This window comes from Phacochoerus africanus, chromosome 14 (genome assembly GCF_016906955.1).
Source record: "Phacochoerus africanus isolate WHEZ1 chromosome 14, ROS_Pafr_v1, whole genome shotgun sequence".
NCBI classification, from domain to species: Eukaryota; Metazoa; Chordata; class Mammalia; order Artiodactyla; family Suidae; genus Phacochoerus; species Phacochoerus africanus.
The window spans coordinates 11007455-11034060 of NC_062557.1; the positions used below are offsets into that span (position 1 = coordinate 11007455).

Here is a 26606-nt window from a genome sequence, read left to right on the forward strand (position 1 = left end):
GGGAGATGCCAGACAGCCAGCCCTCCCTCCCTCGTTCACTCCCTCCCCTCAGATCATTATGGCTGATAACAATAGTTTTACTCTCCAGGGGAATGTAGATGACACATTTTTCCTGTAGCCTGTCTTCCTGTAAAGTGCAGGAATTCCAGCACTTTCTGGGTGCCCTTCCTGTTAACTTACATTTCAGATTTCCTCAAAAGGCATTCTTCCACTTTAATATTTGAAAAATGTCAGCTCAACCCCAGACAGCTAATATAAACAAGCTGAAAAGCATACCACCTAAAGTTACAACTGTGGAAAACGAAATTTCTTTTTAAGAAATTCTTTCTCAGAATCTCACTGCTGGTAAGGCTGGAAAGAGGTAACCCAGTCCTTCCAGCTCCCAGGGAGTCTGTAATTCTTTTGCCTCTGCTGTGCCTTAAATTAGAGGTCTGTGAAACCGAATTATAGTGATCTAGAAAGTTCGTAAAGGTCCTTGAATTGAACATGTTGTTAAATTCTTCAATACTATGAGGTTGTAGCCACCTTTCACTTTTCCTTCATTCCATTTGGTTACAGCATTACAAAGAAGTTTGGTACTGCAACAAAAACAAAACAAAACAAAACAAAAAAACCCCACAAAAACAAAAAAATCCCATCTTGGCCTTTTGAGATTACCGTGGCTGAATTAGGCCAATTCCATATTTAAAGTCCAGGCCAAAAGTCTTTTTGGCACTTCTGAAATGATCACCCACTTTCTTCCATCAATAACTTTCTTTTTGGACAGGAATCCCACATTCATACCAGATCCATCTTCCAATGGGGCCCAATTAAGAAAACTATTTGGATAAATGGGAAATAATTTGAAGAATGACCAGTACCAGATCTATTATGGGGGCACCCATAATAAAAGAGAGCTACGTTAACATCTCTTTCAGCTTCCCAACTTACTCTGTTAGGAAATAACTACCTTAGGAGGGAGCCCCCCAAAATGCAAAAAGAAACCTGATTTAGTTTAAACCCTAAACTAAAGATCAGATCACTACAGCACCACCTTCCCATCTCCTAGAGAGATCAGGTCCATCTCTAAATTCCAACTGTGCCATTTTACTTCACTATCTATGCAATTATCTCGTATCACAAGGGTATGTATACATGCTCTCTCCTTCACCAACCACATGGTAAAGTCCTGGAAGGAAGCAACTACCTATGAAATATTTTTGCATGTCCCCAAATCCTGTACACACACACACACACACACACACACACACACACACAAACGAATGTCGGTGTACACCAAATGCAAAGTAACTCGATGCCATCTTTTCAATACATCAAAGCATGGAATGCCCCTTCTAAGCTGTTATTTCTCTGCTCAATCAGGAGACGGTAGGTTTTCCCTACATTAATACATATCTGCACTTCATAATATCAATTCCTAGGTACTTCCACACTCTTAGCTTTTCGGATTTCCATTTTCCCCCAATAGCCAAAGAAAAGAAAAGCCCCACTTTGAATCTTAATAATATATATTATGTCCTTGGACTGAGATGTATGATTCCGTCAGATAGAACTAAAAAGTGATGCAACAACTCCCCAAAAAGTAGCAAAAAGCTTATGGGACACTTTGGTTTCACCGGGTCTTACTTATGTAGTGCCTTGTGTAGCCTAACTCACCTAAGTGCCTAACTCACCTCTTCTTTCCATACCTTCTCACAGGGCATATGCTTTCTCTATGGTCAATAACGATTTGCTCTGAAACAAGTGACTTACGTACGGTCCCAGGGACACCTGACAACACTCCCTCAGCTCCCTAAGGCCATGTCAAGATTTGTATATTTTTAATCCCCTCCCCAGCGTGACTTTATGCCTGCAAAATACAACTTTGTAAAAAAAACTTTTTAAGGAAAAAACAAAACAATCATAACCCTGAACTTCTGACCTATTATAGCTGATTAAATATATGCAATTACACACTTTAAAGATTTCATTATGGTTGTTAATGAAACAGTCCAGTCCCCCCACGCTGGGTAATGCTTAAAAGTACAGTTTTTCTCCCAGTATTTTCCCTCGAGATGCAAAGCATCTCCCAAATGGGAAGACATAAAATATCCATGCTGCTTCTTCTAAATACCCGTAACCAATAAGCAATTGGTGTAAAGTGCAAAATCTCGGAAGAGAAAGACTTCTTGTCTGCTTTTTTGTAATATGCTATTTATTCACACTTCACCTTTACTTCCTTTAAAAATCAAAAGTTGCTTAATGTTCAAAGCGTTATCAATGGAAATTTAGCTAAATACTGGCACCGCGACGGTTCATTCCCAAAGGAATATAAGATTACATTAATTTCCTACTAGTTTAACTCGAGTTTTACCTTTCATCTTCATCTACAGACTTCTTAAAAGTTTGTATTCCTGTTGCACATAAAAGAACCTATTATTTGTGTGCATACCAAAGAATTTTACAATTATATAAAGCATTGCACATTTAGACGCTACCAACCTGCTCTATCTCTCCTGACTGTGCAAAAGGCAAAAAGAGCTCAGTAATCCTAGCAGAAGAATGCAAATAACGTCAATGCACAGCTGAACTGCAAGCCCTGCCTTACAGGAACTCTCTGTGTCTGCAAAAAAAAGACACATACTAAACAGGAAATGCAACTGAGCTGTGGAAAACCTCAAACTTAAAAATGCAATCGCCAGGCGAAAATTGCATCCATGCATTCATAAATGCATGCACAACCCTTTGCATTTTTGCAAGTAATGCAAATAGACTCTTACCTTTCGACTGAGACATTTTCCCCTTTCCTTTGATGGGGGAGGGGAGCACAAAAGACTTTGCCTTGCTTCTCTTCTGTAGCTAGTTTTGCAACAAAGATGCAAGCTGCAGGCGTGCAATCTTCATGCAAGTGGAGTTTCTCTTGACCGATGCAGTAGATGGACTTTCAGGGAATCAAGATGGAAATGCACACCTTGCAAAACAGACTGGAAAGTGATTTTTCCCCCAGTTGCAACGTTAGGGAAGGCTGTGCTGCAGCTACATGATGGGCCAGGGCTGGCAGCTAAAAGCTCCAAACTTGGAACTGAGTATCTTAGTGCGCAGACGTCCTTCCTGCGAAGGGCGCGGGGGCCGCTGGGAAATGTAGTTCCCGAGCAGAGTCCCCCGGGCTCTGATTTAAGGAAACGTGGTTGCACGGGTCGCTGAGCGAGATGACTGGGTGCGACAAAGATTGCGTCCAGATAAACAAGTCAGGCACGCACTCGGTAGTAAGTGATGGGAGAAAAAGGGCAAGGCCAAGGGGAGCGGGCATTTTTGTTGTCGAAAAGCTCCTGGAACAGGAGCTAAAAACATATTAGGCTGGCTAAGAAGCACTCGGCCCGCTCAGAAGGTCTGTTTCGGTGTTGAAGTGCTTGCAGGGCAGCACCTGTTGGACTGCTGCCTGTAGACGCTTTTCCCTGACATCTCCATTTTTTAAAAATCTTTTTCTCGCATGGAGAATTTGGTACTGATTTGCCTGGGTGGAGGTAACTGCAGAGAAAATGCAAAGTTTTATTGAATAAGAAATGATCCAGGTCGGTTATTTTTGAGCCATCTGAAATTCAGTATGGGGGCGGGGCGGAGGTGGGGAGATTGAGGAGTTCTCATTTCTGGAAGGGTTAAAAGAGGAAGTTCTGCTCTTTGTGTGTCAAAGCCAATTTTATCAGAGTTAAAATGTTTAGATGTTTTTTTCTCACCTGGGGGGAGGAAAGTCCCTGGCCTCAGGGAGAAAGTGGGTGGTTATTTTAAATTAATAAAATCAAATATCTTGAATGTATTCAGCAAAATGTACAGACTTTTGTTAAGCTTCTTGGGTGTTCCAGGCACCTTTCTAGGACCTTGGGTCATCTGTTTATCTAGCACTGCTCACAGCTAGGGGCTGGACAAGCGTCCTGGTGGAAAACAGGGTCACCCCTTCTCAGGGAAGCTAGAGAGGCATAGACTGTTCCATGCAGGGAACAGACAGGAGTGAAGGGACCTGGGCTGATGTGAGCGTGGACTTCTACATCACTGATTAGACCAGACTCAGAAATGTGCTTTTAAGGTAAGGAGGGAGGAATTGAGGGTGTGAGGCTTCGGAGGTGTGAACAAGCCCAGTGGGAGTCTGAAGACAGCCTGTTTCCCACACAAGGATGCCACCAAGCTGCCTTGCATTCAGAGTGGACTGCACAAGGCCTTAAAGTCAGGCCAGAGGTTTGGACTTTATTCTGCAGGTACTTGGGACGTGGTAAAAGGGCTTTGAAAAGGAGTATAACTGAATCCAGGCCTTGGTTTTGTTTTTTTGTTTTTTGTTTTTGCTTTTTTAGGGCCGTACTCGTGTCATATGGAGGTTCCCAGGCTAGGGGTCGAATCAGAGCTGCAGCTGCTGGCCTACCGCACAGCCACAGCAATGCGGGATCTGAGCCATGTTTGCAACCTATACCACAGCTCATGGCGATGCTGGGTCCTTAACCCACTGAGCAGGGCCAGGGATCAAACCCGCATCCTCATGGATATTAGTTGGGTTTGTTACTGCTAAGCCACAATGGGAACTCCCCAGGTTTTCAAGAAGGTAAATTTGTCCTCAGCAATCAAGGTGGGTTGAAACCAGGAGAGGCTTAGAGATAGCTCAGGTCAGTAGTGAAAAGCAAAAAGAGGCACTGGAAAGAAGGTTCAGCTATATTTGATGGCTGCTGATGAAAACTGTTAGAATTTTGTCAAGAATTCTAAGAAGCCAGGGTCTTCTGAGTAATGGATGAATCAGAAGGAAGAAGGCCACCATGCTTCAGCTGCAAGTCAGCAAATCAGCTATTCAAACAAATATGCAATAGGTCATGGAACTAATCTTAATTTACTTAAGTTGATCCCCTCTGCTGTCATTAATGAGCATTAATCAAGGTCACTCATGTTCATATTAGCTTCTGCCTCTAAGAGGAAGGGATCTCAATCCCATGAGCATAGATGCAAAGACTTACTAATTGACTTTCTTTCACTGTCCTCGGCAAATCCATGCTGTCTGTTCCTCCCTTTCTTACACACACCATCTCAGCGTCACTGAAATAACATTTTTTTCCCCCTTAAGTCTCATTTAAGCAGGAGACATGTGGGCATGGAGATCCACTTCCGTGCATCCAGTTTACCTTTTTAAACATTGATGGAGCACCTGCTATGGGCCAGGCCCTGGGATAGCTACAGCAGCTGCTCAGGGACTCACTTAGCCCAGGCAGGGCCAGACAGTCACCTAGAACTCACTCCAATTTGCATTTTATGTGGTCAGCAGCATCACTCTTAAATTGCCCCAGGCTCCCATCTTTATGGAAGGGCTCTAATCACATCTTGTCTGGTGCATTTTGCTGCTGTCATGATGCTTGTACTTTGTCTGCATGGGCATGCACAGTGCACATCTTGCAAATGGATTGTGCCCTGAAAGTTAGTCTGTCATTCATATTCCCATAGAAACAATGATAGGTCTCAGAGCCAGTGTATCCACACCTATGCAAAACACCTTTGATCCATAAATTGGCCGAATCCTATATTTAAAAACTGTAACTTTTATCCTTTTTCTTTCTGGGAAAAATATATTTCACATTTCCCCAGGAAACTCAACCACTCTGTGAAATCTTAGATTCCTAAAGAAAAAGTTCTTCTTGCCTTGATAGTAAAAGGTTCCTTCTGCCTCATTCCTGGGTGGAAGAAGAGGCACAGTTGTGAACCTTTCCCTCTTCTTGCCAGTTTGTGGCAAGGCTCCTAGGAAGATTATTTCTCCCATGGCAGGCTTGGCAAGAGCCAGATATGGCATGATTGTTCTTTTATTAGGTGGCACATCAGGTGTTTATCTTGAGGTGACCTGGGCTCCTCCTTTGAACCCCTCATCTTTGAAATTTTTTGTACTTCAAATCTTTCTAAAATGCAGGTTGGATGTGCTCTCCCCTCGGCATCTAGTTACCTTCAAGATCAATGGCAGGAGTTCCCTGGTGGCCTAGTGGGAAGGATCTGGCATTGTCACTGCTGTGGCACAGGTGTGATCCCTGGCCCGGGAACTTCCCCTTGCCATGGGTGCAAACGAACGGGGGGGGAGACAAAGATGGATGCCATATGTTTGTGTGCAGTATAATTGGCACCTCAAGACCTGGTTCCTGCTTCATCCACAACTTCATTCTCACTCTGTGTTGATCCTAGAGCCAGAAGCCAGGGTTTCTCCCTCCTTCTTTTTAGATTTACTGCTCCCTCTGCCTGGCAGGCCTGTCCTGTTCTCTTCTTGGTGCCTTCTGATTTGTCTTTGAAGACTCCTTAGCTGGCACTTCCTTTTGGCCACTTCCTGTGATGCATCACCTATCGGCCACCTGCATGTGAATGAGCATATTCCCTAATTCCATAGCAGCCTGCCCACAGCTGTCTCCCGACTTTCATCATAAGGCAGACAGGTGTTCAGTTTTGTATTTGTCTCCTCCAAGACACTGAGCTGCTGAAGATCAGAGACGAATCTCTGCACCACCACCCCCCGCCGGTGCCCAGCACCTAGCATGTAATAGGCACTCACATGCATGCTGAAATAGGGAATGGAAACGGTGGGAGAGGGCCTGTGACCATGAGCACCTGGAATAACTAGATTCCCACGATGGAGGTAATACCTGCAGGGGAAACTGGACCACCTGGAATGAGCCCTTTGCTGTCCAGTTAGAAGTAGGAGATTCTCGGAAAGATGCCCTTAGGTTAGATCAGACTGGCTCTTGGGGAATTACTGTCGAGGTTTATGTGGGGTGGAGAAGGTGGATGGTGGAGGTAGAGTGTCATCTTCCCCCAGGAACATTTGACAACGTCTGGAGATATTTTGGGTTATTGCAACCCAGGGGGTGAGGGTGGTGATCCTGGCAGCTAGCGAATAGAGGTCAGGGATGCTGGCAATTATACTGCAGGACACGGGAAGCCTCCCACAACAAAGAATTATCTGGTCCAAAAGACAGTAGTACTGCACTTGAGAAACCCTGCTAAGCAGATGAGAAGTTACCTATGTCCTACTTTTTAGGTGAATTTAAAGCTAATGAGATTTGGTAAGGTGCAACTTGTGATGTAAGAAAACACTAGAATCTGGGAGCTGTGAGTTCTAGTCCTGACCGTAGAAAAACATTGCTCTGTCTTCTAAGGCAAGTCACTTCACCTTTCTGCACCTCTTTCTGTTCCACTCAAATAAGGAGGGTCAGACCAAGGCCCCTCCCAGTTTTAACATTTTCATACTTCTAAACCCAGCTCACATGTCTGATTAAAACCGCTAACGATTTAAAAAGAGAAAGACGCTCGTGATCACACATTCTGTTTTTCACATTGGCTAAAATATCTTTCTATTCAGGAATTAGAAGGGTTCCTGGACCCCTGCTCTAGCCAGCGACCACCATAGCAATATCACTTAAGAGATGAGACAAGAAATATTCAAAGTACAGTTTGAAATATTGCCTCCCAAGTAGCAATACTCATCTGGAGGTGACATTTATGAATGTTTTGCAACAGTGTCCACTAGGTATCAGGAACAAGAGAAAGGAAGGCACCAGGGGTAAAGCTAATAGTTCCAGTCTGAATAATCTGCTTTCCCAGTTTTTAGAAAAGTATGGTATAAATAGGTTTATTGTGTATAATGAAGGATGTTGGGTAGAAGCTCATAGGGGATTGGTTTGGGGACTGGATGATGAGTTGTGATTATACAGTATCTTTAAGTACATTTTTTACTATATCAAAATATCGCAGTGAATTATGACTACTGATAGAAATTTTAGAAATCCCAAAATAGATTCGCTTTGTCTTCCAGTGTCCTCCCCAATATGGTGCAACTATACCTTTTCAGCCTTATCTCTTGCTCACCTTCTCTGTCTCCTTTGTTTTGCAGTCTGGTCAAAACAGGATGACTTATCTGAGTTTACATGTTACCATTTCTGTATGTTAACTTGTGCTATTCTCTGTCTTAACCTTTCTCTGGCCCCCACCTACTTCTTCATTTTTGCAAGTGGTACCTTTCATCAAAGGTTCAGGGTCCTCTCTGCCATGAGGTTGTCCTGGGTCACGTCCTTCCGTCTTGTCAAAGAACATCCCTTCCCTTTCAATTCCAGAGGCGTCCATTAGCTCTTCTGAGCCATCTATCCAGTATTATCTTCCAGTAATATTACTTGAGTACAAATCTTATCTCTTCTGCTAAATCTCTTGTTTCCTGCACATTTCTAACCCACTCCCTTGGGCAGACCTCCTTGCTCATCTGTATTTGGCCTTGAATCTAAGCCTGGGCAGGGACACTTTCCTATTCATTGTGTAGCCCCAGCTTTACCATGTACCCTGCATGTGATATGTGCTCAATCAATACCTGTTTATCTGATGGATGGATTTACCTGGTAAATGAATTCATCTAAAACAGGTTAATTAGCTTGTCTTACAGTTCTTTGTTAGGGATTTGCTTAGAAGAAGAATTTTTATTTAACTATGATATCTAATTATCTAAAAAATGTTTTACTAAGACTTCTGTTAAGGAGTTTCCTGGTGGCCTAGTGGTTAAAGGATCCAGAATTGGCACTGCTGTGGCTTGGATCATTACTGTGACTCAAGTTCAGTCCTTGGCCTGGGGAGGCAGAAAAAAAAGAAAAAAAGAAGAAGAAAAAAAAATTCTTTTAAGATTCTAGATTTTCAAGTCATATCAACAGCCTTTAAAGTTAATAGTGTCTGAAGTTCCCGTCATGGTGCAGCAGAAACAAATCTGACTAGGAACCATGAGGTTGCTGGTTCAATCCCTGTCCTTGCTCAGTGGGTTAAGGACCTGGTGTTGTGGAGAGCTGTGGTGTTAGGTTGCAGACGCAGCCCGGATCCTGCATTGCTATAGCTGTGGTGTAGGCCAGCACCTGAAGCTCCGATTGGACCCCCCAGCCTGGGAACCTCCATATGCCGCAGGTGTGGCCCTGGGAAGCAAAATAAATAAAGAAATAAAATTAATAGTGTCTGATGTATCTTATGGAAATGCCAACCAACTATCCAGAATCCTTGTTGGATTACATTCTCATTGAATAAGAAATATGTAAAATGAATGTTCTCTGTTTGTGAGCAATCAGGAACTGTGTAGAGCTCCAGCAGGATACTCACCCTTGCCCCCAAACAGTATATTGATGCTTGGCTGGACATATTAGCATGAGTTGACTGACAAAAAAAATGCAGGTTCTAGGAAAGCAAAAATAGACATGGTTTCAGCCCAGTGTTTACCCTATAAGGGTATTAGTAATCATCTGTATGGTGTGTTAAAAGCACTGGCAGGTGGTGAACTATTTCAGATCATTAGATGTAAGTAATATAGGGAACGAAAAAAAATGTCAACTCCTGTTGAAATTGGAATACTGACTAACCTAATGTATGCATCCATTCATCCTTTGCTATCCACAAGGGATTGTTTCTAGCTCGACGTCCCTTGCCCCATCCCACCATAGACACCCAAGCCCTCTGATGCCCAAGTCCCTTCTATTAAATGGCACAGTACTTGGGTATAACCTGTGCACATCCTCCCATATACTTTAAATCATCTCTAGATTACTTATAATACCAATATGATGTAAATGCTATGTAAACAGTTGTATATACAATGTAAATGTTATGTAAATAATTGCTGGGGTGTTTGGCCAATTCAAGTTTTGCTTTTTGGAACTTTCTGGAATTATTTTTCTTAATATGTTCCATCCAAGGTTGGTTGTATATGTATACGTGTGTGTACACAGACATGTTTATGCATGTGTATGTGTGGGCATATACCTTTCTTTCTCTCATACAGCACTCACTGGTCCTGCCTTGGCTGGCTTCTGAAAGTTTGAAGAAGTCAGAGCTCTACAGAAAGTCAAATAAATGATTGTGCTCTACAGGGTGCAGATTAAGTTCCACTTAAATTTGGAACTCCTTTGCAACACTCCTAATCCATTCCCTATTTCATTAATTACTGATTTGTATTATACAGGGTGATTCAAAAAGAGTTGTACTTTGGCCACCCGTACCCCCAGATACCTCATTTTGCAACTTCTTCCAGAGAGGCTACCTCCAGAACTTCGTGTTTGCACTGCGCCTTCATGAACAATCTTGTCATAGCTGCCATTTCGAATTGTCCAAGGTGATATATTACAAAGAGGTCAAGGGCGATTGATGCATGCCTTAGTGACACAGAAGGGATATGTTGAATATTATTATAGAGAGAGCTGGGAGAATTTCTTTTTCATTTATTTAATTTTTTTTTTTTTTACAACCACACCTGCAGCATTATGGAAAGTCCCAGCCTAGGGGTCAAATCAGAGCTGCAGCTGCCAGCCTGCACCACAGCCACCGCAACACCAGATCCTAGCTGCATTTGAGACCTACACCGCAGCTTGTGGCAATGCCAGATCCTGAACCCGCTAAGTGAGGCCAGGGATCGGAACTTGCATCCTCATGGACGCTGTGTTGGGTTCCTAAGCTGCTTGAGCCACAACGGGAACGCCTTTAATTTTTATTTTTATTTATTTATTTTTTAGAGAATTTCTTTACAATGGGGGTTGAAAAATTATGGCCCTTGCTTCAAATCCATTGGCTCACTGTTATTGTAAATAAAGTTTTATTGGAACACAGCTACACACATTCTCTTATGAATTGTGTACAGCTGCTTTAGTAGTATAACATCAGAATTGAATATTGTGACAGATATTGGCCCAGAAAGCCTAATATTTACTGTCTAGCACTTTACAGCCTAAATGTGCAGACCCAGCTTTACAAATTGGCCTTATCTCCACATTCCTTTAAACCCCAGGAACTGATGGGTGCATTTCAGTCAGCGTTCAATTCATTTGGAAACACCCTGTACTTAACTTGTTTCTAATACAACAATCTTAACTCCACAATTATATTAGAGACCCTTGAGAATATTCTTGCATACCCCGGAAATCCCATACAGCCCAGCAGTGGGTGCCTAGCAAGTGTGTTACAAATATTTATTGGTAGATTGACTAAATTGAGCATTTAGTCATGAATCATGAATCTTATTAAAAAACATTAGCTCTCAGTTTTCCTTGCATGTATCTGATTTTCCACCTATTTTACTTGTCCTATATATCTTTCAGAATGTTCAAATCCTAATATTTTAAAATACTAGGTCTATGTACTAGAGAAGGACTCAGAACAATCAAAATATGAAATACAGGTATTGCCAGCTGTAAAACACACACCTCACAAATCTTTTTATCCCTGGGACCAAAAGAAAACAGAAGAGGGAAACACCCCAGTTTATTTTGTCCAGTTTTAAGAAATAATAGACTTCTGTCAAGACCTACAGTTATAACAGGTATGATATAGGTTAAGAAAATGGACAAAATATGATCCCTGGTCTGAGAAGCTTAAAATTCTGCAGCTGTTTTTAAAAATGAATATTACAATTAATGAATGTTACAAAATATTAATTTTATAATACTTCTACAAGCTTAAAATATTACAGAATTTATATATACTCCGTATCATTTTATCCTTACAGTGACACTGTGGAATGGGTGGTTCCAACGTCCCCATTTGTCTTCATCACCTCATGCTGTTGCTTCTTTTGGACAGGATGGAAGAACGTGTGATTTAAAAATGTTTTGACTGCAGATGTAAAAATTTGTCTTCTGATTCCTAGTTAAGCTGTCCAGTCTAGTCTTAAGCTAGATGGCTTTTAATAACTGCTCTAGAAATGTGCCTTTTTCAGGCTAAAAGTAATCTGGTAACATTTGGCTTCATTTTACATTTGTCATTAATGGGACAAGATCAGTTTGGGGCTTACAAAGTCCATGATGAATCTATACGTTTCCTTTATACTCTGTACCTTAGCCAATGCTCTGGGACAATTCAGTAAATGCTGTACTATTTGAGGATGAACTAGAAACACTGATAGAAGGCACTGTTGTGCCCTTCAGGGCTCCTTGGTTTGTTTACATTGATATTAATAGATGGTTCTGGGCTTCAGTCACAGGCCTGAATAACTCAGGTCAGACTGACCTGCTGCACTTTAAAAAAAAAAAAAAAAAACTAAAATATTCTAGAAAATATTTCATATGGGTGATATATGCAAGTTATAGAAAAAGTTCAAAAGTCCACAGAAAATTAAGAAACTATCTGACTTACAATGGTGTAAAAATAATTATAGTTCCACATAATAAATCAACTTGTTCTTAAATTGTTCCATTTGGATTAGTATACCAAGGGAATGTTGTGTTATGAATAGCCTAGGGAAGAATCACAGAAAACACTACCAGTTTTCCATATTTACTCTCTTTTTGAGATGGGTAGACTAATAATTGTATTTGTTGGCCAAACTCATAAATCCGTGGGTTCAATATAATCTTTAAATTAAGAACATCGTATAACTGAATAGTATTTTATAAGTATTATGAAAGTGTAATAGTAGAAATGAAGGATTTGGGAATAAATAGTACTCATTCCTGACAGCGTTTTCTAGCTTGGGCTTTAACAGGAGCTACCTGTGCCAAGCCTGTTCATGACTTTGTATCCTACTGTATAAAGAGTGAAACAGCAGATACATTAGATGGTACTCTGCTGCCGCTGGAAGTCGTTGGAAATCTATTCTAGGAGCCCCTTTCTAGCAGCCTTACCTACTGACATTTAGATAGGAATTAAAGAGAACACTGAAATCTGCTCGTTTGCCAAAGACTAGAAGTTTCCATGTTGCAGGACCTTATTTCTCCTTTTGTTTCTGTTTTTTTTTTTTTTTCAATCCAAACAAATATCAAAATGCATTTATTAAACATGTTGGGGCATGTTGCCAGATGGATGCTACTGAATATAAAGAAACTGTGTGGAGCATAGTAATGCCATCTGGCACTGGGAATGAGTTTTGGAATGCTTGTGGAAATGTCAAAGAAAAATGGGGGAACTTTGGTTAATATTTTCTTAAACATGGGAAACCCATGATTTAAGAAACTCATTCTGTAGGTTTTCAATAGATATTTCAATGATTTTTTTTTTAATAGCCAGATAGTGCTTTGTGGAAAATAAATAAATAAATAAATAAACCTCATAATGTTAGACTGTTAGCCTTTTTTTTTTTTTTTTGTCTTTTGTCTTTTTAGGGCCGCACCCGTGTCATATGGAGGTTCCCAGGCTAGGGGTCTAATTGGAGCTGCAGCCGCCGGCCTATGCCACAGCCACAGCCACACCAGATCCAAGCCACATCTGTGGCCTACACCACAGCTCCCAGCAATGTCAGATCCTTAACCCACTGAGCAAGGCCAGGGATCGAAACCACAACCTCGTGGTTCCTGGTCAGATTCATTTCCGCGGCACCATGATGAGAACTCCTGGACTGTTAGCTTTTAAAGACTCATTAATGTTATGTAACCTAGAGCAGGTGCTACATAAAATTTTGAAGGATTTATCAACATCATAATATTCTTACCTCATCTTAATAAGGCAACAAACCAGAGTACCTCTCAGTTTGAGGTTAAGGAAACTGACGTTCATCCGTAATATGTGTCTTTGACATTATAGGTAGAATCAAAAAAAGCAAGCAGAACACCACTACACATGCTTACGATATCTAACTATCAACTAAGCTACGATTTAAAAAATTGTAATGCACAGAAAGTAGCAAAAAGACATCTCATGTTTAAAATGCATTGCTCTATGTATTCCTGTGTGTACTGATACCTCTTTCATTGTCTGTCAACATCGGAAGCCAGGTCAATTCAGATTTTAATTTGGTGGGTTGAAGGCACTGAGTTAGTTTTCAAGCTGAGAACCCTCCTTTTCATAGCTTTAAGGGTCTGATTTATATGATGTTAACCTAGGAGCAATACCAAGCTGAAACTAAAATCCTTAGTAGCTATTCTCTCTCTTACATTTAAAATTAAGTATTGGAGAGCCAGAGATTTCCAAAATATGGTTAAACAAAATTATATCAACTCAGCGAACTAAATCCAGTCTCTTGGCATAGACCAATGATGAAGATGATATAAGAAAGGGAATGTGTATATATGTATGTGTGTGTATATGTATATATGTGTGTGTGTGTGTGTGTGTGTGTGTGTATGACAGGATCACTTTGCTGTACAGCAGAAATTGGCCCAACATTGTAAGTCAGCTATAATAAAAAAAAGAAAAAAAAAACCACGATTATACCTATTTGAATATTACTGACGTGTTAATACACCTTGCAACTGAGATACATAAAGCCTGTGCTTTATAAATCTGTTTAATTATTTCAGATTCAAGTCTATGTAACCAATAGTCATGGACTGTTTTGTTTTGTTTTTAAACAAATTTTATTGGGGTATTGTTGACTTGCAATGTCGTGTTAGTTTCTTTCTGTCGTACAGCAAAGTGAATCAGATATTTAGACATGATAGAGAGAGAGAGAGAGATCCATTCTTTTTCAGATTCTTCTGTTATAGGCTACAGCCACAGAGTTATTGGTAGATTTCCTGTGCTATACAGTGGGTCTTTGTTACTTACCGATTTTGTTTATAGTAGTGTGTATACGCCAATCCTAACCTCCCAATTTATCCCGCCCCCACAGCATTTCCCCTTTGGTACCCATAAGTTTGATTTTGAAAGCTTGAGTCTGTTTCTGTTTTGTGAATAAGTTTTTTGGTAGCATTTTTATTAGATTTCACATATGACTGGTATCCTATGATATTTGTTTTTCTCTATCTGACTTCACATAATCTCTAGGTCATGTCTAGAGTCTAATGCCATGGACTGTTTTTCCAGGTCGATGATGACTCTAAAACCTGGAATTTATTGACGTATGCTGCTATTCAAGTGCCCTTCCACATTCTATGTTTCATGTATTCTCTTTCAAACCCATTTTTGATCATGAATCCATAGATATTACATGAAAAGATTTTTTCTAAGGATTCCTGCTAGTTTTTTTTTTCTCAGCCATCTACATTTAATTTGGGAAAGGAACTTGAGTAAGTAAATTAATACCTGTCCTACTTGTTTTTAAAGTTTGTGTTAATAGAAGAGTAAAATAAAATTAATATTTCTTTTTTTTTTTTTGGTCTTTTTAGGGCCGCACCTGCAGCATATGGAGTTTCCCAGGCTAGGGGTCCAATCAGAGATGTAGCCACCGGCCTGTGCCATAGCCACAGCAATGTGGGATCCAAGGTGCGTCTTCAACCTACACCACTGCTCACACCAATGCCAGATCCTTAACCCACTGAGCAAGGCCAGGGGTCGAGCCCGCGTCCTCATGGATGCTAGTCAGGTTTGTTAACCACTGAGCCATGACAGGAACTCCAAATGAATATTTCTTAAATTCAAGTGTTCTATTGAAACCGGTTTGGAAGTGGTAGAAAGATTCTGAATGATCATATATTGTAGTACAGTGTAAGTATCTCATGAGAATTGGTGGCTATGGTCAGACATTGAAAAAATAAAAGAGAATCAGATAATTTGGAATGTGTTTGACCTGCTTCTACCTCAAATACTAAATGAATACACACAAAAAGCAGATGAATCAATTTTTGATTAAATAAATTATTCCCCATCTATTTGATGGAAAATGATTGCCCCTGCATCACACACATGGGAGTAGATGAAGTTCTCTGTTATCTTACTAATAATCCGCGTTGTTTTAATTCACCCGAACAGTTGCTGATTATGGACTTTAGACAGTTCAGCTGTTGGGTTACCATTCATTGTGATTCAGGCTGTAAATATTGTGAAGGATTAGGTGCAATAAATATTCAAGTAAATGTGAATTTTGGACCCCGGTTTTATGTTCTGAAGACTTCAGTAGAAATAGGAAAGTGTCAAATACCAAGCAAGGATATACCATTGGAATATATGTTTTTTTTTCATGTACAATAGAAAGCACATAAACTGACACAACTCTAACACTTCCCTGACTAATTCCAGTTTCCATTATCTTCTTCTAGTTGTTCATAGGTGTAATGTTACTACACTGTGGCTACATAGGAAGGCGACTAATTGTGAGGAGATGGAAGCACATGCTCTGGAGCCAGATAGCCTGGGTTGGACTCCCAAGCTCTAGTTCCTGGTTCTGTGTCTGGTTCCTAATTAATAGTTAGTAATCACTAGTTCTGTGACAGGCTGAACAGATCACTTTGCTATGCCTCAGTTTCCTACCTGTACAAAGGCAATGATAATAGTACATACTCACAGAGTACTAAGAAGATTTAGTCAATTAATACACTTGGAGCTCTAAGAAGAGGAATTTCTGCTGTAGTGCATTGGGTTGATGATCTGGCTTGTTTCTGTGGTGGCACTGGTTCAATCCCCAGCCCAGTGCAGTGGGTTAAGAACCTGGTGTTACCACAGCTGTGGTGTAGGTTGCAGCTGCAGCTCAGATTTGATCCCTAGCCTGGGAACTCCCATATGCTTCAGGTATGGCAAAAAAAAAAAAAAAAAAAAAGAGCTCTGAGTGTCTGATCCGTGAAACATGCTCAATGGCTATTAGCTATGGAAGCTTTTGTTATTCTTATTGCTATTAAATTTCCACATATTGGTCCGTTTCTTGAGAATGAAGATACGGTGTTTGAAATAGAAGAAAACTGAGATGTAAAAACGTGTGTCCTACCAAGCGATAATAATAAAACTTTTTAAGACAAGAGATAAGAGAGCTTTGAAATTAGAGGAATGATTCCACCAACATAAGCAAATATTAATAGAAATGCTTAGTTTAATGAAAAAGAAAGGGAGAAGAAATATTTTATTATTGCAGCAAATCAAAACACTGTTGGATGCTTGTTAAGAGGAAATGGAGGCCATCTGGAGAAAACAATTCCATTCCACTATGTGGAGTGGATTTAACTGACAGCTGAATAGCCAGGACATGAATTATGCAGGCCTTTGACCATGTAATGTCATAGCCTTATAAAGCAAACAGCAGGGGGCAGAGTGGTCGTTAATGAAAGGTGGAAAGAGTTGTCAGGCTTCAATGATCAGTTTCTGTGATATGGTTTTCTTTATTAAAAAAAAAAAAAAAAACAGGTTACAGCGAATTACAAATACACTGCTTTTTTGGTTCTTTCTAATCATTTGAAGGCATTAGGACCTTACTATCCTAAATCCTCCCATTTTATTCATTTTACCTACATATATCGCATTCATTGCTCAGTAACTTTTTTCTTGTAACTTTACTCCTGGTTGCTGTCTTTTTACTAATGGACCTGTTAATTAACTAATTAGTTCAATTAAAAAATTTGCATTAGGCATATTTTTTAAACCACCAAAGTATGTTTGGGGGTCTAGTTACCTAATACCTAAATAGTAGAGGCGTTTAAGCATGACTTGGATATATTAATTATTATTTTAAAATGGAGAAATTCTCATTAATGATTTACTAATTGATTCTATGTTTAAAATAATTGTTCAGGAGTTCCCATTGTTGCTCATTGGTAACAAACTCCACTAGCATCCATGAGGATGAAGGTTCAATCCCTGGCCCCACTCAGTGGGTTAAGGATCTGGTGTTGCCATGAGCTGTGGTGTAGGTTGCAGATGCAGCTCAGATCTAGTGTTGCTGTGGCTGTGGTGTAGGCCAGCAACTGTAGCTCCAATTCAACCCCTAGCCTGGGAACTTCCATATGCCACACCTAAGGCCCTAAAAATATAGAGTAAATAAAATAAAATAATTGTTCAATACCTATCCAAAATGATCCATACAAATTGTTTGGAATTAGGCGAGGGTGAAAACAAAGAATCAGAAAATTAATTTTTCTTCTTTTTTTTTTTTTTGGCTGTGCCTGTGGCATATGAAAGTTCCTGGGCCAGAAATTGAACCTGTGCCACAGCAGTAATCCGAGCTGCTGCAGTGACAATGCCAGACCCTTAACCCATTGCACTGTAGCAGGAACTCCCCAAATTAATATTTTTAATAGCTAAAATATTTTATTTTCCATCATGATGAATTAAAAAAAAACATACACAGAAAATAACTACATATTCTTCTTTTATCACTGTTAAGTAGGGTCCAGACATGAGCATTATCCTGTAAGAATCTCCAGAATTTCAAAAGGACAGATAGGAATAAAGTAGTTTTTAGTGTTCAAAGAAATTCAGAAGTCTGATCTGGAAGTAGCATGTGGTCTTGCTTTCTTTCCATGATATTATCACCATCTGCTCCAGGTATTATGAATTATAAAGCTAGATTTTTGGCTTTCCTAAAAGTATGTACATTTAACCCTTTAACTTTGATCCGGATGAATTATTTTAGCCACTTATGGTCAGTCAGTGCTGGTTTTGAGTAGGTAGAAAGTGAAGAAAATAAGTGTTTTTAAGATGCCGTGTTCACAGTGACTGAGATTCCTTCAAAGAAAAAAAGTTTCCATGGCAAGACCTAAGCAAAGATCAATCAGGGTCCAAAAAAGGAATAGAGCCTTGTCTCTCGAAAACTGTGTTTTGAAAATAAATCGTAAGGGAGGGGAAGCACTGAGACTTGGTGGATGATATTCCAGTTATCTCTTCAATCAATTTTGTATAATGCTTTGGAAGCAGAATAACAAGTAATACGAAATCATTTTTCAAGATGCTATACGTGAAATCATTTTTCAAGATGCTATACGTGAAATCATTTTTCAAGATGCTATACGTGTGCTCTCTCGGCTTTATTTCCATATTCATTGGAACGGACAATTTATGCTGTGCACTTGCAGCACTCCAAGAACAAAGACCAATTTCCCAGAAGGTGATGAGCACTCTTGAATTTTACAAATGCCAAAAAAAAAAAAAAAAATTATTGTCACATTTAGATAATGAAGTGTGCTCAGTTCACAGCGTCTCCCCAGTGAGTCTCCGGAAGGGAGGCCCCCTGGGTATCTATTTTATACCGAGATTCGGAAAGTGGAGCTAGGCAATTCTTAACAAGCATTGACAAGTAGTAATTAACAGGGAGTGTGGTGGAAGATAGAGGGCTGAAAGGATTTGGCATCAGCTTCTGCACAGCAGTGTCTTTTATTCTCGAGAAAACAGGTATCCGATTGATCTGTTTATGATCCTTCGTCTAGGTTTCAGGAGGGAGACAGGAATCTCTGTGTGACTGAAGCGAACCACCTGTTGTCTTCAAATGGAAATGAGGAAGAGGTCAAGTAAGGACAATGTCTTAATCCTTTTGGCACCTCAGAGGCGGTTTGCTTGTTTTGTTGTGCTTTGGGGAGACAGTAGGGCTGAGAGTTGAAGGCCCCACAGCAGACCCCCTCCTGTGATTCTGTCCGTGACTGTGGCATTCAAGCCCAGGGCAGCCCCATGGGAGATCCTAAGGTTCACAAGGAACCCTGTATCTCTGCTAGTCTATTTTTTCCTTGAATGTTTACACGGTTTTGTTTATTCGTCAAGGCACCAAGGGTGCCTTATGGGCAAACTGTTTCCCTCACTACGTAGGTAGAAACAGAGTTTGTGTTTAAAATGTTCATAGCTACCTGACAGATAATCCAAAGTGGAAATCCATGGATTGCACAAAACCCAGATCCTTTTCAGCCTGCCTCCCTTTTCCTGAAAGAAAGGAACACGGAGATTGGTGGATGACTCTCTCCACAGGCTCCCCCCTCCAGATCCCCCCGTGTTTGGGGGCGCAGTCCTGTTTAGACTTGTTTCCGTCGCATTCCACACAGAGGGCAGAGTTCTCAAATGTGTGCACACTCACCCTTGCCCGCTGTCATGTTACGTAATAGCTATAAATGCTCTTGTGTGTCTGCCTGCTTGTAAACCACCAGGAGGAGGGAGATAGCACAGAACGAAATCTCGGCAAATATCAAACGTGAACCTAAAAAACACGATGCAAAGGAATTTATTTACAAAACAGGCATAGAAAACAAACTGACGTTACCCAAGGGGAAAGGGGTGGGAGAGATAAAACAGGAGTTTGAGATTAACAGCTACACACTGCTGTATATAAAATGGGTAAGCAACAAGGACCTCCCGTATAGCACAGGGAACTCTATGCAATATCTTGCAATAATCTATAAGGGAAAAGAATCTGAAAAAGAATAGATATATGTATATGTCTAACTGAATCGCTTTGCTATACACCAGAAACTAATACAACATTGTAAATCGACTATACTTCAATAAAAATAAATTAATTTTTTAAAAAGCACTAAGCCTTGATATAATTCTCTACCAAAACTAAAATCTTTTTTTTTTTTTTGTCTTCTTGCCATTTCTTGGGCCTCTCCCGAGGCATATGGAGGTTCCCAGGCTAGGGGTCTAATCGGAGCTGTAGCTGCCAGCCTACGCCAGAGCCACAGCAACGCGGGATCTGAACTGCGTCCGCAACCTACACCACAGCTCACGGCAACGCCAGATTCCTAGTCAGATTCGTTAACCACTGTGCCACGACGGGAACTCCCCAAAAATAAAATCTTATGGTCTCAGTATTTTGGCACAGGCACAAAGGCACTTTTACCCATTTTGCTAAAGCTTGGGACCCCATTATAAGGGGGTCCTTATAAGATCACAAAGGAAAATGGAGATAGGAAAGGGTTTGGGATCCTAAAGCCTTGTCTATTAGACCTGAATCCAGAAAATTAGGGATGGTTTGAAAGTTTCATTTTCTTTCATTAGCTTAATACTTGGGATGCTACTTTTAGTTTCTAGCCGCTCAGAAATCAAGAGACATATTCAGAGTTACCTCCTTCTATGACTAAATTCAAAAAAAAAGGAGGGAATAAAAATGCAAGACGCTAAGCTGGAACTAGGAGAATGCTTTTAGGTCAGCTAGTGTGACGTTTTCCTTATAACTTCACAGATGGTCCAAACAGATGAAGAGGGAAGAGAATGGCCACAGAGATCTGGCGGTCTGCCACTTATTTTAACAGTGTTTCATTCATTCTTCTTTGGAGGGAAGATGGAGTGAGGATAAGAATGAGTCAGGGTACCGCACTTGATAATCTTCTTCCTGAGAGATCTACCCATCTGTTGTGAATAGGAAGAGCTTTGCTTATAAAATGAATTTCAGCTTAACCGTATTTAGATGGGTGGTGGTCATGGTGATGGTTTTTGTTAACAGTGCGTGTCTGCTTTGGAAATCCAAGAAGCCATCAGCATCAATGGCGTTGTATCTGGAACTGAGCATCGGAAATGGACAGCTGAGGAGTGAGTGAGAATCCCGGTAAAACTCTAATTATAGTATTAATTGATGGCGTTTATTTCTTTGTCCCATGAACGTTAAGGCTAATGAGTTCTGTAGAGTCTTTCAGTTGTGTAATTTCTAATTTCTTTCTTTCTTTCTTTTTTTAACTTTTTTTTTCTAATGGCCGCACCTGCGGCATATGGAAGTTCCCAGGCTAGGGGTGGAATAGGAGCTGCAGCTGCCAGCCTACACCACGGCCACAGCAACACCAGACCCCAGCCGCATCTGTGACATAATGCCACAGCTTGAGGCAACACTGGATCCTTAACCCACTGAGCAAAGCCAGGAATCGAACCTGCATCCTCACGGACACTATGTTGGGTTCTTAACCAGCTGAACCACCACAGGAACTCCCAGCCATGTAATTTCTTAATATACTGCTATGTTCAAGGGTATGTCTTTTTTTTCTTTTTTTTTTTTTGGTGAATGACCTTTATAGATTTTGGATAAGTAGGCTAGATAGAAATGATAAAAATGAAGAATTTCGAGTCCTCATCGTTTCTCTCTTCAATTGCATTGATCTTCATCTCAGTTTATGTCACTCAACCTGGCCTTCCCATCCTCTCCTCTGCCTCTACTTGGGCACTGTTGACATTTTAGACCAGACACCCCTTTGTCGTGGGGTGTTGCATCCTGGGCCTCTACCTGCTGGGTGCTGGAAGCAGAATAATATGGTCACCCAGCATATCTCAGTAAACATCAACTCCAGGTTTCCAGTCGTTCATGCCAAAGCTCTGGAGACAGTCTTCACTCCCCTCAGCCTCTCATACCCCCATCAGCCACTAGCCAATCCATTTGAAGAAAACCACCTTCAAATTCCGTACAGGATCCAGCACTTTGTTTGTCTTTTTGCAACTTTGGGGCTCTTTTTAAAATATTCTTTATTAAAGTATAGTTGATTTACAGTGTTGTGCCAATTTCTGCTGTACAGCAAAGTGACCCAGTCATACATATGATTGTTCATCATGGTCCACCCCAAGAGAGGGATAGAGTTCCCTGTGGTGTACAGCAGGACCTCATTGCTCATCCATTCTAAATGTAATAGTTTGCATCTACTAACACCAAATTCTCCATCCACTCCACTCCCTCCCCTCTCCCCCTTGGCAACCACACGTCTGTTCTCCAAGTCCATGAGTCTCTTTCTGTTTTATAGCTAGGTTCATTTGTGTCGTGTTTTAGATTCCACATGTAAGTGATACCGTATGGCATTTGTCTTTCTCTTTCTGACTCACTTCTCTTAGTATGAGAATCTCTAGTTGCATCCATGTTGCTGCAAATGGCATTATTTCATTCTTTTTTAGGGCTGAGTAGTATTCCGTTGTGTATATGTACCATATCTTCCTAATCCATTCCTCTGTTGATGGGCATTTAGGTTGTTTCCATGTCTTAGCTGTTGTGAGTAGGATCCAACACTTTTTTAGATATCTCCTAATCCCTCACAGGTCCAGGCGACCTCCTTTGTCATCCAGAACATATGTCCCTCTTAAAGCTGCCAGAGCTGTTGTGTTTAATTAGCAAGTTCGATCATGCTTCTCTGCTCAGAATCCCTCAGTGGCTTCCCATTCCACTCAGAATAACAACCAAAGTCCTTACAGTGGCCTAAAAGTAACTTACGAGATCTGTCTAAGGAGTTCCCTGGTGGTCTAGTGGTTATGACTCTGTACTTTCAGTTCTGCAGCCTGGGTTCAATCCCTGATCTGGGAACTAAGATACCACATCAAGCCACTGCACACCTCAGCCAATAGAAAGAAACAAAAAATCTGCCTAACCACTGATCCCCTCCCCACTCCAGTTGACCTCTCTGACCTGTCCCTTCAGGCTCACTGTTCCAGCTCTACTGGCCTCTCCTTGAACACTAGACAGGTCTTGTTCCAGGGCTTTCCTCTGTCTTCTCTTCCAGTGTCTTCTACTCCCAGCCTCCCCCTCTCCCCACTCCAGGTATCCACCTAGCTTCGCTCCCTCATTTTTTTGGCAATGTTTCCCAGCCGGGGGTCGAACCTGCACCACAGGAACAACCTAAGCCACTGCAGTGACACTGATCCTTAACCCACCAGGCCACCAGGGAACTCCAAGTCTACATTCTAATATCCACTTCACAGTGAAAGCTTCTCTGACCACCCTATTTCAAGTCACACCCTTTGTTTATCTCCTCTGATTTATTGCTTTTTTTTTTTTTTTACCATAGCCCTAATCACTGTCTGACATAATGAAAATTTTACCCATTTGTTTATATCCTCACTTCCTGATTTGCTGTGTGTCTCTGAGAATTCGCATGCAGACTCCAGGAGGGCAGGAGTTTTGCTCGATGTCCTACACTCCGTGGCTTTAACACTTGTCCTAGGAAGCGTGAAGTAGGCACTCAGTCAGTATTGAATGAATGCGATAATGCATATGTGGAGTGCCTACAATCTGCTAGGCGCTAGGCTAAATCCTGAGCATAGGAAAGTGAGTGCAGTGCTGTCCTGGCCCTCAAGACACTCAAGCTCTTGTGGGGGACACATGCACATGAACAAATAAGCACTGCAGGGTGAGAGGCCTGCGTGAAAGAGAAGAATGCACAGATGCAGTAGCTAGGGGTAGAAGGGGTTGATGGAGCACAAGGGACTTCAGTGTGTGGAGGAAGAAGTGGAGGTGGTGAAGGGCTGACAATTCCTTACTGCTGAGTTGCAGTCTATTAGCTGCTTAGCTGCTGCAAGGCAAGTAGAGCATGAACTGCAGTGTAAAGCCACCTGCTCAGGCCTGTGGCTCCTCACCACTGCACACCTTCACCTGCTAGGGGATCCTTGCTCTTTAGCATGGTATGTGAGGCTCGTCATAATCTGGCTCCCTGTCCATACTTATCTGTAGCACCTGCCTCCAAACAGCCTTTCCTGCTCAGCAGATAGGTGAGAACAAGATGTATTCGAAACACTTTCAGGTTTTTCCCTGCTCCTGGAATGCCCTCCCCACCCCCATATGGTCTACCTGCCATATTTCAGGGTTCTACTGAAATGGAATGGCCTCTCTGAAGCCCTTCGTTATGACACCTTCCCTCTGGGTGAATTATCACACCGAAAGCCAAGGGCAGCTGCAGCAGACAGCTTGAAAGAGTATGCATTTCTAAAGAGAATGAACCAGAGTTCCTGTCGTGGGACCATGAGGCTGTGGGTTTGATCCCTGGCCTCATTCAGTGGGTTAAGGATCCGGTGTTGCCGTGAGCTGTGGTGTAGGTTGCAGACGCGTCTCGGATCCTGCATTGCTATGGCTGTGGTGTAGGCTCGCAGCTAGCTGTAGCTCAGATTAGACCCCTAGCCTGGGAACCTCCATATGCCGCGTGTGCGGCCCTAAAAAAAATGCAAAAATAAATAAATAAAGAGAATGAACCTATTAAGGGAGGTTTGGGAATTGGTACCAAAAAGTAAATGCCATCAATCAAGACTGTGCTTGAACTTTGAATAATTGCAGTCTGAGCTTCCCATTTCTGGAGCAAAGAAGTGACAGACCTGTCCTAAATCAATATAAACAAGGAGACAGAACAGGACCGGAGCCTGGACAATACAAGAGGAAAATCATAACCAATAATGACCTAGTATTGCATAGGGAACTATACTCAATATTTTATAATAACCTATATGGGAGAAGAATCAGAAAGAATACACACACATATATATGTATAACTGAATCACTGTACTGTACACTTGAAACTAGTAAGACATTGTAAATCAACTATACTTTGATGAAATTCTTTTTTTTTTTTTTGTCTTTTTGTCTTTTTGCCATTTCTTGGGCCGCTCTTGCGGCATATGGAGGTTCCAAGGCTAGGGGTCGAATCGGAGCTGTAGCTGCCAGCCCACACCAGAGCCACAGCAATGCAGGATCCAAGCCGTGTCTGCAACTTATACCACAGCTCATGGCAACGCCAGATCGTTAACCCACTGAGCAAGGGCAGGGATCGAACCTGCAACCTCATGGTTCCTAGTCGGATTCATTAACCACTGCGCCACGACAGGAACTCCAGATGAAATTCTTTAAAAAGATTTTTTAAAAAAAGAAGAGGAAAGTCAACACCAGATAAAATTATATTCCCCTCACCTTCCTGAATTTTAATCTGGAAAGGACTGGAATTAGGGACTATGCTATGCTTATGCCTACCTATGAATTACATATACACATAATTTATGTCTTTAAGTTTGATGTGTAGTAAACTATATAAAGTTTATTTCATGTTTTGAGGTTTCGATTAATAACTACTACTTCCTATTATCATGATGAAGTCATGGGTAGAAAGTGCCCCGTGGAGTATTTGAGATGAATTCCTCAATCAGGCAGATCAGAGCAGTGAGGACAATGAAAGAAAATTGACAAAACACTGTAAACCAGCTATAGTGGAAAACAGTAAAAATCATTATATAGTAAAAAAGGAAAAGAAGATGATTCAAGTGACTAGAGTCAAACCAGTTGCATGAGCAACTTGCTTTATAAAAGGGTATCTCTGTAGTACCGGTTACTCTTTGAATATTTATTCAAAAATTGAATGATTCAGTATTCAGTCAACATTCAGTTGAGTAATTCAGGAACTGAAGTCCTAAGTGTTAGGCGTGGTGTTGCTTCTATAACCTTTTCAAGAATCTATGGGAGTTCCCGTTATGGCTCAGCAGTAATGAACCCGACTAGTATCCATCAAGACCTGGCACGGGTTCAATCCCTGGCCTCACCCAGTGGGTTAAGGATCAGGCTTTGCTGTGAGCTATGGGGTGTAGGTCACAGCCATGGCTCAGATCCCGAGTTGCTGTGACTGTGTAGGCCACACTTCTGGTGTAGGCCAGCAGTTCCAGCTCGGATTCAACCCCTAGCCTGGGAACTTCCATATGCCACAAATGTGGCCCTAAAAAAAAGACAAAAAAAAAAAAAGAACCTATGAAATTAAGTTGCATTTTCTCCACTAAAGGATAGCAAAGCTGAAGCTTAGGGAGGTTGAAGCATCTTCACCAGCCAGCAAGAAGAGGTCTCGAGACCCATACCCAATTTGTTCCAAAGTCAAAGCTCCTTCTTAGCAGTGAGGCACATCTCCCTTTGTGCTCCCTCGATGCGTGACCTCATTTCAGGGCAATTGTTTCTGAATCAGATAATGTTTGCTTCAAGTATCTGCAGAGTTTGATGGTAATCTGTGTGTCATGAATCATGGTTCGTCACAGAAACTTTCTATTCCATGTGTGATTAGTATACCTGAAACTCATTGAAATTAATGAGACGGCTGATTAAAAAATATTGGAGGCCTAATTGATAGCTTGGGCAGGTGTACCAGACACTTGTGTTTAATGTGTCTTTGTGAGACAGAACGGTCATAAGACCAGTATCAGCAGTTCCTGAAGGAAGATTCCAAGAAGCAGCTGAAAAGACTTTGAAAATTCCCCTGGGTGTGTTGGATTTCATGTTAAGTGAAAATGCAAAGCAATTAATTTTCCTGTAAGTGAATCCCTGAATTATATATACTTTCTATTGCTTACTTATT

The 26606-nt window shown here is 41.1% G+C and overlaps 2 protein-coding genes across 4 annotated transcripts in view; one reads left to right on the top strand and one right to left on the bottom strand.

Annotated features, from left to right (window-relative positions):
* The window catches only part of MAP2K6 (mitogen-activated protein kinase kinase 6), a 120549-nt gene extending 117474 nt beyond the window's left edge, over positions 1 to 3075 (bottom strand). The window contains exon 1 of one of the 2 annotated variants that reach the window (XM_047757505.1): positions 2760 to 3065. In XM_047757505.1, coding sequence (XP_047613461.1) covers positions 2760 to 2775 — 16 coding nt within the window. In that variant the 5' untranslated portion in view covers positions 2776 to 3065. Of the gene's footprint in view, positions 1 to 2759 lie in introns of both variants that reach the window. The other variant, XM_047757504.1, reaches the window with a different exon arrangement.
* A 65-nt stretch (positions 3076 to 3140) lies between these two features.
* Positions 3141 to 26606, top strand: part of ABCA5 (ATP binding cassette subfamily A member 5) — a 139590-nt gene continuing 116124 nt past the window's right edge. The window contains exons 1-3 of one of the 2 annotated variants that reach the window (XM_047756640.1): positions 3141 to 3245; positions 18993 to 19073; positions 20993 to 21094. The gene's annotated coding sequence lies outside the window, so the exon portion shown is untranslated. The remainder of the gene's footprint in view (positions 3246 to 18992; positions 19074 to 20992; positions 21095 to 26606) is intronic. The other variant, XM_047756642.1, reaches the window with a different exon arrangement.